The 14,809-nt window shown below is 37.9% G+C and overlaps 1 protein-coding gene across 1 annotated transcript; it reads right to left on the bottom strand.

The window, feature by feature from the left end:
* Positions 1-2,149: 2,149 nt before the first annotated feature.
* rgs9bp (regulator of G protein signaling 9 binding protein) lies at positions 2,150-14,809 on the bottom strand. The gene is made up of 3 exons (XM_030079786.1): positions 14,389-14,809; positions 9,635-9,941; positions 2,150-7,601 (listed from the first exon to the last, which is right to left on the bottom strand). Exons 1-3 carry the CDS (start codon positions 14,482-14,484, stop codon positions 7,219-7,221), a joined length of 786 nt encoding a protein of 261 aa, XP_029935646.1. The 5' UTR covers positions 14,485-14,809; the 3' UTR covers positions 2,150-7,218.

Raw genomic sequence — 14,809 nt, 5'->3', positions numbered from 1 at the left:
ACAGCACTACTTCCTGTCTTTCTCGCCTGTATAACAGCAGTTACATAGCACCACCTGTTGGTCTGGGATAGGATTAGCTTTCAGATGACAACAATAGGGTAGGTGCACAAGCCCCATACTTCCTGAAAGAAAGACTGTATATTCATTTCCTGTCCTTTACTACTGGATAAAGTGATTAATCAGGTGTGTGGAACACCTTGGGCCTGCCCAGTGCACACCTGATTAATCACTTAATCCAATAGTAAAGGACAGGAAATGAAGATAAACCCTGCGTTCCAAATCGTATGTATTGGGACATACTAATTCTTTTTTTCCCTACTAAATAGTATGGTAGTATGGGTATTGGAACGCAGGGGCAGTCTTTCTTTCAGGAAGGCCCAATCCCAGTGTCCACCCTCACACACTCACTAACTTTGAGGCGTGCTCCCGTTAAGTCCGTGAGGGCTTAGGGTTGTCCCATTGACAAATCATGAAGTGCGTGAGGGATCTCTCGCGGACTTTTTGAGCCCTTAATGCACCCTTTCTGTAAGTGGGCATCTCCGCAGACTTAGCGTAAGGGAATTACCCATAGTTCATTGCATTGTGACGGATGACATGAATCCCCTGGGGAAACCAGCTGGCGGCCGCGATAAAAGCGAAGTGAAACGAGCGAATTTGTAAACAATCCAATCCAATCCACTTTATTTATAAAGCACAATTTTAACAAACACAAGGTTTTCCGAAGTGCTGCACAAGATAACACACCACAGGATAACACAATAGAAGCAGAATAAAAAGGTAAAATACACAATGGGATAACACGATAAAATAAGATAAGATCAAATAAAATAAGATCAAATAATATTAATAATAATAATAATAAGAAGAAAAGATAATATAAAATACTAAAATAAAATAAAATAATAATACAATTATAATTTAAATAGAATAAAATATGTAAAACGCACTGCCCGCACAGCATCAGGGCTTAGGGAGGAGATTGAGATTCAGCCGAAGTATGGAGTTGGTGCACCTAGCCTATTGCAAAGTATAATTTGATTAATTTGATGAGGTCATCAGTAGCAGGCAACATGACAAGCAGCAGCATCTGCAGTGCGTCTGCAGCCATATGGTTCCTTGGCCAAATAAATAAAAGAAAAACAACTTTTTTTTTTTCTTGTAAATTTGTGACTTTATGCAGGATGGGAGAAGCAATCCTTCATCTGCTCATCTCTCAAGTAATTCTCTGATGAACTATGGAAGATCTTCGAAGATCTGTTTATGAAGGCCGAAAATTGTGTATTACCTGCCTCAGCGGTATCATTCCTGGGCTTTGTTATCAACAATGGTAAAATCAAGATGGATCCAGCCAAGACCAAGGTGGTTATGGACTGGCCTATTCCTTCCACACACAAGGAACTTCAGTGCTTTCTGGGATTCACTAGCTTCTACAGACGTTTCATCCAAAACTACAGTTCAGTGGCACCGCTCTCACCTCCCAGAATGTGCCCTTCTCTTGCTTTTCCAATGCTCCTGGGGGTACCAACCACCTCTCTTCCCTGAGCAGGAACACAAGGTCAGTGTCCCCTCAGTTCAGGCATTTGTCCAGCAGTGTCAATGCACTTGAATGCAGGCCCGTCCCAAACTCCTCCGCTCCTCTGACCATTACCAACGGTCTGCAAACAGACCATTACACCCTGTTACACCGGACAATGCGTCTGGCTATCCACACGGGACCCTCCCCTCAGAGTTTAGTCCAGGAAGTTAGCTCCCCTTTCCATGGGTCCATTTCCTGTCTCTAATGTCATCAGTCCTGCTGTTGTTTGTCCTCAAACAACTGGGGTGAATCCTCAACTGAGGATTCACCCCAGTTTTCATCTCAAGGATCAAACCTGTTAATGAATGCCTACTTCCGCTCTTCTCCAACAGAGGAGGAGGCTTATAACTCTGCAACTCTATAGCCTTATTGCTATGCTTTTGGGTTCAAACTTGTACTAGTAAAAACCTTTCAAGTAGTTTGCCATAGCTGTGTGTCTGAAGCTCCAGAACCGACTTTGTTCCGTGTACTTGAAGAAGTTATGAGAAAAGTATATGAGAAATTCATCCAAAGTACCATGCAAATCGAAATGTTTCCTAAACATGAGGGAATTGGAAAAACAAACGAGGCAAATGTGGGTGTACTTAGCATTTTATTTCAAGTACTAAATCTACTGCAAGAACTCTTTTTAAGGAATTATATTATACAAGTGTCAGTTTTGCCATTTGGAAATTCTACAAATGCATATATGTGCCACAAAACTATCTCTATCCCAAGTTTAAAGAATTCCAAATGAAATTAACATTGCATTTATTCTTTAGAAAACAATAATACTTTACAGTGCAGTGGTCAAATGCTGCTATTCCTCAAAAAGAACTTAACTGAACTTTTGCAGCAGCTCAGCGAATACAAATTAACAGTCTAGCAAGGAATTTTCTTAGTCATACCGCATGCAACATTTGCACCACAGGATTTGTTGAACAGAAATTTTGCATATCAAGATGGGTTACATTTTTCATACATTGACAGATATGTAAATTGTACCAGACATGAATTAAGATCTAACTTAACAACAAATGTTTCAGTCAGTTTAGGTGTAGTTGCTGGCTATGAAACCAACCACCCCACAGTAATCCACAGTGTTATCAGTCACAACTTCTTAGGTCACACATTTACATAAAATGCCTTAAAGGACAGACTCCCTTTTTGCAGGTTGCACATAGTTGATTAATTTTGTTAATTCTAAAATGAGAGTTGTACCTCAAAAACAGTTCAACTGTTTTATGCTTCAGTTTTGAATTTCTCTCTTGCATTTCAGTTAAACCAACATATCAACAGATATGAATAACAAGTCTCTGTAACTTCTGTTGGGGACTGGATGTTTCACAGATGAAGCTTTCTGTTCATCCTTTCTTTCTGTACAGTAAAGGACTACAACAACATTTCAATGGCTTGACCCATCAAGGTCACCTGACCCAATATTTGATGATAGGATTGATATTAAAATCATGTGTATGTCTCCAGTAGATGGTTGTGTCCAGTGCATATGCTGACATTTAACTTTGAGTATGTTAAAGGAAGAATGAGTAAAATTTGTTGGTTGCAGTTTGTAAACAACATTCAAAGCTGGCCCCTCTTCCCTAGCTAAGCTAATTGCTGGCTTTGAGTTTTCATTTCCTAGCATGATGATGGAATGAAATCCCAGTCCAAAATGTAAAACATTCCCTCACCGTACCAGGAAAAAAATTTGGCTGGGAGCTACACAACCACCTTCCAAAGGCCAACAGCTAGATCCCGAGCTCAGCAAAACATGAAAATCCAGGTGTAGGGCAGGGTTTCTGCAGACACACACAACACCACACAGTGATAGTAGCTCAGAAGTGATGATGAGAGGAATTGTTTTTCTATTTGTCTATATATTGTTTTTATAGGAAAATCCTACTCATTCTGCCCTTAAATAGTTTATCACACAGCTATGTTGAATAGCTACTTCTGACTGGCCTATTAAAAGCATTCTGCATTCCATCTTTCCAAAAAAAAAAAAAAATCCCATTTCTTTTTACTGCTGTCATGTGAGTATGGAGTCTGCTGTAAAAGCCATGTAATAAGCAGGATAAACCACTCCGAAGCAGTCGGTCGTTATTTTTCTATACAAGCCTGCCTCATCGCGGATTAGCCCTTATGTTTGTGTCTAGCATTATCCTAATTAACAACAAATGAGAACTTGTAGCAGCTGTTTTGTTAGTTTTGCCAGGCTCTTAGACAACTTGTCAGCTGTAGTTCTGCAGTGTTAGCTTGAAACAGATGCCGCTAATGACCAAGACAAAGATTTTGTTTTCAAAAGTTCTGACTCCAGAGGCCATAGAAAAAAATACCCACTTTGAACTGCTAAAAGGTTCATCTTCATACTTTGGATACTAGTTTGCATACTAGTTGTTTACCATGAACTGATATACTGTATACAAATGTGTTAATATGTATCTGCTGGACACAGAACAGATGATTTTAGAGCCTGTACACCAAACTCCCTCATAAAGTCAACATAATCCTTTAAGCTTTTTTTTTTTTTTTTTTTTTTTTTTTTTGTAAAGTTAAGTTAAACATGTTAGCAACACAATTTTGTCTATTTTACAAACCTTTGAGCCATACATGCAAGTCTTATGGAGTGTCACAGAAAATGTATCACCTCATTATCCCATTGTTTTTACCATTTTATTCATCTGTATCCCTGTTTTTAAGGATAGGCATTTTGTCATTTACCATAGGCCTATTGGCTTTTATTTTCCAAAATTTCATTGTCTGAAAGCACTTAAGAAAAATTGTTTAATTATTAGTCACCTAGTAGTTGTAGTAACAGTAGTAGTAGTGTTTTATGCCATTTTAATTCTGCACACATCCCACTGCTTTAGGCTAGGGGTTTTCAATTGATTGTTACCAAGGGACCATTCTGACTAAGAAGCAACCCGGGGTCTGCTGTTGTTGGGAATGGCGTGGGGTGGGGTTTGGGGGGTAGCGTACAGCATAGCAGTGGCCCACTCCAAATTCAAGGTCACCCATCAGACAATAATTCACACTTACTTTTCACAGACACCAAGAAAAAAAAAATTTCATTTGTTTTTCATTTGCATAACCAGTTAGCTATTTTTAGATGCTAGTCAGTAATCTAATATTTTGGGCATCAGAGGCAACCAAGGATTGGATGCAACATTTTTCCTTGGATGGTGAAGGCATGACCTAACTGACATACATTCAGTCTCTACAGCCTTTCCCTAATCTTTATCATAACTAACTTTTGCCCAATCCTAACCTTAACCAATAAGCTAAAATGACCACTGAAAATTTTAAACAATTACTTCACCATCCTGGGAAAAAAATTGCAGACTGGATGGGCGCTATACAAAATTGTCACCCAGTGAAGTCGCCTTTACTTTTCTTTATAATATATTTGCATACACTTTTTTATATATTTGAATGAATTTGATTGTTCGCACACAAGAATTAATAAATGGAAATGAAATGTAAAAAATATTGCTTCCAGCATTCAAACCTATTATTGAACGCATGGTCACGGACCACTTGCAATACCTTCACAGTCCACCAGTAGTGGGGCACAGGCCACACATGAAAACCCTGAATTCTCCTTCCAGCAGTGAACATGCTGCTGGTCAACAAAAAACAGAAAAAACTGCTCAGTGACATGGTTACTAACTTCATCTCAGAGAGATGATGCAGAGCAGGCGTCACCAATTAGACTCCGGTCCAGGTCTGGACCCAGTAATGGTTACATCTGGACCACAAAACAGCTCACAAACAGTGCCTCAGTGGTGTGGTTTGTTGTGGCTACTGTATCTCCATGTCATAATCCTGTGCATTATTTAAAACAATCTCGGCAAGCAGTACAGTACATTAATCTGTAATCCAGTATAGAAGGAGGTGCCTGTATTCTGTGAGAGAGAAAAGCAAACGAAAATGAAAAATGCCAAAGATGTGTTAAAGATAAATTTGTATTTGTTCAAAATCATCACTTTGTTTTTTTAATGCCTTATATTACCTCAATTTTGCAACAGGTGCTTCATGTTACTGGTAAAATATTGATAAATGCTCAGGATAAAGACAAAATCTTGTTCAGATGAGGACGAAAGTGAGCAGTGTTTTATAGTAAGTCATTTTGATACTTTTATTTGTGAGTAGGCCTGCTTATTTATTTTATCCTACTTTTACAATGTCTCTAATGTGAGAATGGCTGCAGGTAGGCCTACTTATTTTTGAACTGTACTTTATTATGTTTTATAGTTATATACACACACACCTATACACCTAGCTATATAGGCCTACAAATCACAAGAATAGTTAGATATTATGGCATTGAACTTTGCAGAGAAGGAACTTTGAGTAACTGGACCTCCTAAATTCAATACCCCTGGTCTACAGTGTACAGAATATACACTGAAGTAAAACAAATACCCCAAAATACACAAAAATACACACAGATAAAATCAGTCTTTGCAAGAGAAAATTCTGCTTCTTCCAGTATATAGATGCACAGCTAAAAAGCATTAGCACCTATGTCTCCAAAGTGGCAAAAAACACGAACGAACAAACAAACAAACAAACAAATAAATAAATAAATAAATAAATAAATAAATGTTAACTGTGCCATTCTGACAATACTATAAACATAATAGGTTATTTTGTATTTACACGAAATGGTTTCTTACAGTTATGGGTTAAGGTAGTATATAATAAAATAGGAAAATGTATTTTATTTATATTTTGTATGTATAATTCTCCAAAGGTTATTAAAATCAACCAGCTGCCACATTTGGACAATAGTCATGAAAACAAGGTTATATAGCATTATTTAACAAAGGTATGGTAGAGTTTATGGCAGCTTCGGATTCATTGGAGGAAAAAAAGACAAGCTAATTTTGTATCTAGACTTCTTCCATTGTGTTTCTCTCAAATAACTTACTACTCTGATTTTAAGAATTTTGGAAATTCTTTTGAAATTCTGTGTTTTATTTCTTGAAAAAAGGTTAAATAAATTGACTTAAAACACTGAAATAAAGTTGACAAGCCTAGATACAAGATAGAAATGACTTCAAATTAGCCTTCTATTGTCTTTTTTTTCATTTTCTTTCTTTCTTTCTTTTCTTTTTTTTTTTTTTTTTTACACTGTTTCTAAACATACAGTACAGGGCAGTTTCCAGGACAGGGTCTTAATCATGACAAGACTAGGCCTTATTCTGGAATAGCTAATCATGGCCTAAAAAGTGTCTTTTCAGAACAAATCTCAGCTTCAGACTTAAAATGATAATGCAGCAGATTAACGTTTTTTCTTGGATGGGTGCTACCATTGGTGAGAAAAATTGTTATTTATTTATATAAAAAGGTTGTGAATTACTTAATTTCAACACCTGATGATGCTCATAAAACCTGGACGGGATGTAGAAAAACCTGCTTTTGGATTTTCAATTAAAAAATTCATTTACTTCAGGAGTGACACTAATCTCTGACCTGGATAAGCAGTTCATCATTAAATCTAGATTAAGATAAATCTAGAACTGTTTCAACCCACAACCCAGAAAGTGAAGTTTTTACAGTCTATGACAAGTCTTCCCTGTCTTGGAATCCACCCCATGACTTTCACAAAACAATAAAAAGAATTTAAAAAATGAGCTGAATGTGTGTGCAGGTTCTTCTCAGGAGAAGATGACAACACTGACAGACAGAGCGGCTGCCAGCAGGATGACAGCCAGCAGGAGTAGCATCATGAGCATCTGGCTGTGGTGGCGTGCAGCCTCATGTTCTGCTCCTGGCTGCTCCTCGTCCATGGACAGCAGAGCCAGGGAGGCGCTGTCGGTGCTATTGAGTGGCTCAGCGTACTGCGGTCCGCGGGACTCCACCATCCAGCGCAGCACATTCACCTTCATCTCCATGTCGGTGATCATGTGGTCCACCTGGCTAATCTCCTGCTCCATCGTGCTGCGTTCCTGTGTCTCCAGGCCTTCAGGGAGCACTGGACTCTGTGCCTGGTTCAGATCTGGCATACTGAGTGCCCGAGCCGCCACCTCACTGCCACCTCCTGTCATGCCAGAATTACAGAATAAGTTTTTTTTTTTTGCAGGCTATATTAAAATATGGCCTTTTTAGACAGTCATAATTTCTCTGCATTTCACATTCCCATCATATTCTAAATAAATGTGCATTCTTTTGGTTAACATTTTGTATTGAAAGTCAGTAAGCAAGTGCATTTTAGGTACTACATTTTAAAACAAAATACCTTCCTCCACATGCAAGTCATGTGGTTTTCTTCTCTTCGTGCTTTCTCCTTGTCATTGACAAATTCAAAGATAAAAAAAAAACAAAAAACGGTGCCAACGGAACCAAAAATGTTTCTTCAGAGTTATTCCTGGGTACATGGACCTCTAAGGGTACATTGCAGGGAGTATGTGAGATTTTTTAAAATGTTAATTTCAAAAATACCAGTCATATCAGTGCATACTTCCTAAAAATAATTAGCCTATGCTATAATAGTTCAGTTAAAAATTTAAATGTTTGATAAACCACATTTTTTATTCAGTATTACCATTTTTTCTTCTCCTTTATTTGATTAAATTCATGTAAAGCATGTAGAGTATACATGTTACCACTGGTGGACCTGGGGATTGGGGGTAAACATTGTCTGAGCTGTAACCCAGGGATCCTGCTACAGTGAGTGACCTGTGAGGGAAGCAATGCAGCAGACTTTCTTCGAGTTGTAAAGCTTACAAAAGCTCATTACATAAGCTGATTATGCTAACCTCAATTTGGAGATTAAGTAAGAATTGAAAAATCCTTTCCTAAGGGAATTATTTTAGAGTAATTTACACAAAAACCTATAGGACTTTAAAGTTTGGTGTGAATTGCTTTTTCACTTAATTTAAGAGTGGCTTTAGCACTGAGCTACTGTGTGGTTACAGAATGCCAAGTAGAGAGACAAAACTAAAACAAATTCAAAAGCACCTGAAAAATGTGGCCAGAGGCAGCTTGTCTTTGACAGGATGGGTCCAAAGCAGGAGATAAACATAAAGGTATGTGTGGCTGTAAGTCCTCTCACTGATAGCTGTGTATTTGCTTGTCTTGCAGAGCCCTATTTTAGATTATCATATAGTCAAGAATGCTCATTAAGAAGTGCCCTAAGCATTTAAAGGCATCGCCTAGTTTTATATTTGGTTGTCATAACTGGCAACCAAATGCCAGACTAGTGGCCAGTGGAAACACTTTGGGAACCTGTGAAATAGCTCATATAGTCCAGCATGCCTCAGTAAGTTTGTGCAGTTGAAAAGGGTCAATCGAGTTTGCTCTCTACACCCATAGTATGAATGTGAGACTGGAACGCCACTGTGTGATGACACAATTGCAGTGTTACAACACAAAATAGTTAGGCATAGCTTGGAATCCAGCGGGCTGAAAAGAGCGTTGAAAGTGAAACCAAAACATACGTGTGTTGTTGGGCATCCTTTAAAACAATTTTTCAGCTTTCTGTTGTCTTTCATAATCATGTTGTTTTCTGGTTTGGGTCTACTTCATTTATTTAAAGTACCAACATAACTTTAAGCAGCGACCTAAAGCTGATCTTTATTTTTGAAGACACAACATATGTTTGTCGGGGATTCATTATTGACACACTTCTCAAGCCCTATTACTTGCTCATGGGACTATTTTATTTCTGTATCACTATGCAACAGCTTCACATAACAGGTGTGTAAACAAAATACAGTGCTAAGGGAAGCTGTTGTATACCAGGACTGTCACAATATCTGATCTTCACAACACAATTATTGTAGCCAAATGAGTTCATGATAATGATATTATCACAATATCTATTGAAAATCTGAAATAACAATGATAAGAAGGTGAAGAAGAAAATTTTAAAATTTGAATCAGAAACATTTCACTTGTTTATTGTACATTTTGTCACTTTTTTGGCAAATGAATTACACTGAAAATATAGTATTGGGAGGTGGTGAGACAGTCTTATTTATACAATATTAACACATCATTATTTCATTTTTAAAATATCATAGTTATCGTCAATATTGCGACACCCTTTGTGTATACTACAGGACTGTTTACCTTGTATGCCAGTCTGCACAAAGACAGCAGAGTTGGCCAGAGAGAAGATATCGCCCATGTTAAAGACTTTGCACATGTCAGCATGGAGGAGTTCCAAGCTAGAAGAGAAGGCCACCCACAGGAGCTCCATCTCCTTGCGCTGTTCTTCAGGCAGGCTCTTGTCACGCAGATGTGATGTCAGATGATGACAGTTGGCTGCAGCCAGCTTCTGTGCCTTGTCCCGAGTCTGTCTCAGCTCATCCCGCAGCTGTAAGCTGTCTGTGCAGCCTCCAACACATGAGGCCAAATGTCGGTAACATGCCACCACCTGTATGAGGACAGACGAAAAATGATGAACTCACATAACTTCAGCAATATCACATGGAAAGGGCTGCTGTTATAGTGTATAACACCACAACTGTGGCCGTATTACAGCTATGCTGATATTCAGCAGAACAACATGGCCTCGACTTCTATAAACAAAGCCACTTATGAAGTAATGGTAATAAGCCACAACAGATTATTATTTACTTATTTAATAAATGCTTCAGCTCTGCCAACAAAAATAGTTCCATCAGAGTCCAAGCATCTGAACTGAAAATAGGTTGCTAACCAGTTTCCCCAACCTCAAGCAAGTTGCCTGCAGGTTTTCAAACACCTGCTCTTGGTTGCAAGGAAGGCAGTGCTGCCTTGTAGTCAACCGTGTAGGCAAAAAAAAATGCAGAAAAGTTAGTTCCACTGGAACTAATAGTAGTATAATAATAGTATAATATCTAATACACATGTTTGTTAAACAAAGTCCTAATATGAAGATGAGGTAAAAAAGACCAAAACTTCTGCTTAATAGATTTTCATTCATTTATAAAAAAAAAACAAACAAACAAACAAACAAAAAAACAGCATTCGTGTTTTATTTCTTGAGCGACTATGGTTCTTTGGAAGTTGGGCCTTGGCCATAATATTTGATGGCACTGCATATATTTTCACTGTTGTAGTGTTGTATTGATGATACACTGCTGTACCTCTCAGTTCAGTGAAAGATGGTTGGTCTTTTATTCCCCTGTATGACACCTCATCTAAGATTTTAAGAGATGTCTTACATAAGATACAACATACAGTTAAAAACAGGTCTTACTCATGAAATTAAGTAAAGTTCTGTTCCATTCAGAACTAATACAGCCAGGGCCCTGGTGTTGCGCGTTCTGGTTCATGGTGAAGGCTCTGGTAGATTTAAACGGAACAGAACCTTATAATTCAGATTCATACCTGTGTAGTCACATTTATTGCTCCATGCAAGTGTAATATATGAAGTTGGTCCATTAAATCCTTCCCTGTTGTGAGAATGAGAGCTTCACTGGGAGTGTACTGCTCCAAAATGAATGAAATAGATACAGATTGGAAAACAACATGTTTTTGAGGAACAACACAAAGCTGGAATTTTGTTTTCAAGGTTGTACAACAACTCGTTTATTTTGGTCTCATTTTCAACAAGCCTTTCACCTCCCAAAATGGCAGAACTATTTTGCACCATAGCACTGCCGCTGTATCACTACACAGTCATGTCCCATAGTGGCAGCACTACAGCAGAAAACAATTTTGGTAGCAAAAGGTCTGGAAGGAGCATTGACAGTGAAACCAAAACACGTCTGTGTTGTTGTGCATCCTTCAAAATAGTTTTTCAGTTTTATGTGGTGCCCAGAATCATGTTTTCCAGTCTGTATCTACTTCATTAATTATAGGAGCAATACACTCCTGGTGAACCTTCCATTCATGCAGCAGGGAAGGAGTTAATGGACCAAACTTGGTAGATATATTACTAGATAATCAAAGATGTATTGGTTTTATTCTTTATTTATCATGCAATCTCTAAGTCTTATATTTTCATAATTTTAAACACTGAAGAAATGAAACACTCAAGAAAGGACTTAATATCTAATTAAAATTACCTATTCCTTTAAATGAGCCTTTAAATTCCTTCATAGGTAGCACAGATATATAATACAATTTCTCCTCTTTCAGTTCAATTCAATTCGAAGAATTTTATTATTCCATTAGGAACTTCATTTGTGCACACACACATATATAAATATACACACGTGTACACATATATATCTATATCTATCTATCTATCTATCTATCTATATATATATATATATATATATCTGATACGACCTCGATGAGGTCGTATCATTAGGAGTGGCCTGCACTTTCTCAGACCTGAATCCCATAGAAAACCTATGGGATCAGCTGAGTCGCCGTGTAGAGGCTCGGAGCTCTGTACCCCAGAACCTCAATGTCCTGAGGGCCGCCCTTCAAGAAGAGTGGGATGCCATGCCTCAGCAGACAATAAGTCGACTTGTGAACAGCATGAGACGTCGTTGTCAAGCTGTAATTGATGCTCAAGGGCACATGACAAGTTATTGACACTGACATTTTTTGTTGTGGTATATCCACCACTGTTGTTGGCTTTTGTTTCAAGAAATTGTTTGAGATGAGGAAATCACCAGTGTATGCTTCTACTTAAATGCCCTACTTTCATGATATAATATCACTGTAGCGTGAACATTTTACATTTTCCATAAATTTCACCCAAAAGCCAAATATCCCTAACTTTTTGTGAGTAGTGTATACACACACACACACACACACACACACACACATGTATATACCGTATTTCATCAATTAATACGCAAAATCAACTTGGACCCCAGGCGTTTAAAAGAACCAGGCGGCTATTTGCTGCAGGCCTTTATTTATTTTTACACAGACCTGCACCAGGCCATTATTGTGATGACAGTTACTGTCCAACATATTTTTTAGTACAATAGTACTAACAATATGGTACAGTACAGTCCACCCTTTTTTTCGAACGTTAGCTAGCACTCTTATTTTGACGGAAAACAGAAGTGCCGCACAGTTATTGTGTGGCTAACTGTTTACTTCTGCAAAAATAAGGTGAATAGCCTTATTTTGGGTTACCTCAATATAATGCAAATAATCGCCCCGGCGGTTATTCGGGTGGGCGTTTAATACGCAAAATGGGTGCAGACCCCAGGCGATTATAAGAACCAGGTGGCTATTTGAGGCCGGGCGATTAATTGGTGAAATACGGTATGTCTATATATCTATATCTGTCTATATATTTATATATCTATATAGATATAGATATATATACATATAAATACTGTGGCTCTGTGTCTCTGTTGTGTGTAAGCATGTTGTGTGAAACACTAAGGTGCCAATACTGGACATTCATGTATATTTGTTGTCCTTGGTGGTTAAAGTAATGCTGACTCTGATCATCACTCCAAGGTTTGTAAACACTTCCTTTGTCAAGTCATACCAAGAACGCTACTCATGTGAAGTGTGGGCCTATTTTCAATCTCTCAGTTCAGAAGATGTGATATATTGATAGTGATACTGATACTGATGTGTGATATATTTCCCCAACATTAATTATGTTCCCCAATTCCTTCAGTCTGTTCTCACTTTGAGTCAAAGCATTCAACATCAGTGCAGTGGTTCATCTGGTGTGTCTGCCATAAACTCACAGCCAGTTATAGGGAATTACTGCACCCTAATGGTGAGTGTTAGTACTTCTTTCATCCGTTTTTTAAAATGATCATTAAACATTCATGGCATCTCTAATACTACAACTGTCTAAAATAATATCTGAGCAAACAGGGAGACCGTTGCATTCATTTAAACCATATTGTTACACAATGTGTTATTAAAAGGGTTTTTAATCCTTTGGGATTAGCAGGTGTTGTTTGCATTAAAAATATTATAAATAATCAGATTATCATCGATCTATTTCTAGATAAGCCAAAGGACCTTGTGCGCTCACAGTGCAAGTGTCCCTTCAAGGTGGGAGCAGCAGAGACACAGCTTCAAGAATAAATATTTGCAGATATACGATGACTACTACAAAATATAGTGATAACACACAGAGGAATAAAAATAATTTGATACACTAACATCTGTCAACAATGTGTAGTCACTAAATAGTGATGTAAATTTAAAGTAGTGTAATATGATTGTTAACAAAGAAAAATCTCTACCACAATAAAATCTGCAGGCAATTTAATTCTTATTCTCACTGTGCAGAAATTATTCCAGCAAATAAGTGACTTATAAAGCTAACCATTTAGATGACATAGTATAGTTCCTAAGTACAAAATTTGATTAAAACAACTGCACACCAATAACAAAGATACGAAATGCTAGAGACTGGGTTGGCGTCATTGCACAGAAGCACTGGAGCAGACATAAAGATGCACTGGACCATGAGACATCTTTTCAGTCAAAGAGCTTTTTTGGCCATAGGGCAAAAAAGAAGTCTTTTATGTCTTGAACATGTAAGTTATCCTCTCAAATATGAACCTGAGATCAAATAGAGCCGAGTCAGTGTTGACAGTGCAATGCAAAACTAATTTTACTCTATTCCTAACCATTTGTCCCAACTTTGTGCAATTTGGAAATGAGTTTTATCAATAGATATGAATAAATGTTTTGCATATCAAAGCACTGAAAACAAGCACAGTAAAATATTTCTTTGAATCCAGTGCTTAAGAGTCTACTCATATTTGGCTGTCAGAAATGAACTAGCATAGCTTACTACTGAAAACTGGGTTTTCAACAACTTTTATCCTGTTGTGAAATTAACAGCAATCCTAACTTTTGTGACAAATAAAGCAAGGATGATACAACATCTTTCAGATCCTACAATTCTTAAAAAAGTTATTGCTGTTGAAACTGGTAGTAGTGCAGCTGACCTTTATCAAAGAATCCACCAGAGCCTTTCCATCAGTCAAAGCCTGGTCTGTGCCGACTGTGCAATCATCGCCCACTTTGTTATTTACAAGTGGCATGAGGAGGACTAGTCCAGAGCCCCAGACTCTGCCACAGCAGGCAAGATTTTGGCCCGGCTGCTCCTCACTTCGCTTCCCTTGCTCCTCTTACTCCTGTGGAAGATGCTTCATTCGTTGGCTGGCACAGGCTCAGTCCCAAGGCCAGGCCTGCTGCATGATGTGTTGCCACATTCCACTCCAGTTACTGTAAGGCAATTATGGCTAGTAAAAATGTTTTCAAGTTTAAAAAACAAACAAACAAAAAAAAAAAACAAGAAGAAGGGAAATTAAAGTAGCAGGAAAAAAGTGCAATAACCTGATGTAACTGAAGGAGGAGTGTTAATCC

Source organism: Myripristis murdjan, chromosome 20 (assembly GCF_902150065.1).
Source record: "Myripristis murdjan chromosome 20, fMyrMur1.1, whole genome shotgun sequence".
NCBI lineage: Eukaryota > Metazoa > Chordata > Actinopteri > Holocentriformes > Holocentridae > Myripristis > Myripristis murdjan.
This window is presented reverse-complemented; position numbering and strand designations above follow the sequence as displayed.

Bases quoted from the DNA above. Each gene is read 5' to 3' on its own strand.
- rgs9bp (XM_030079786.1), bottom strand. From the start codon at position 14,484: ATGCCACTTGTAAATAACAAAGTGGGCGATGATTGCACAGTCGGCACA. The intron at 9,942-14,388 runs GTCAGCTGCACT...GTCCTCATACAG, and splicing joins TGGTGGATTCTTTGATAAAG to GTGGTGGCATGTTACCGACA. The intron at 7,602-9,634 runs GTAAACAGTCCT...CTGGCATGACAG, and splicing joins TGTGCAGACTGGCATACAAG to GAGGTGGCAGTGAGGTGGCG.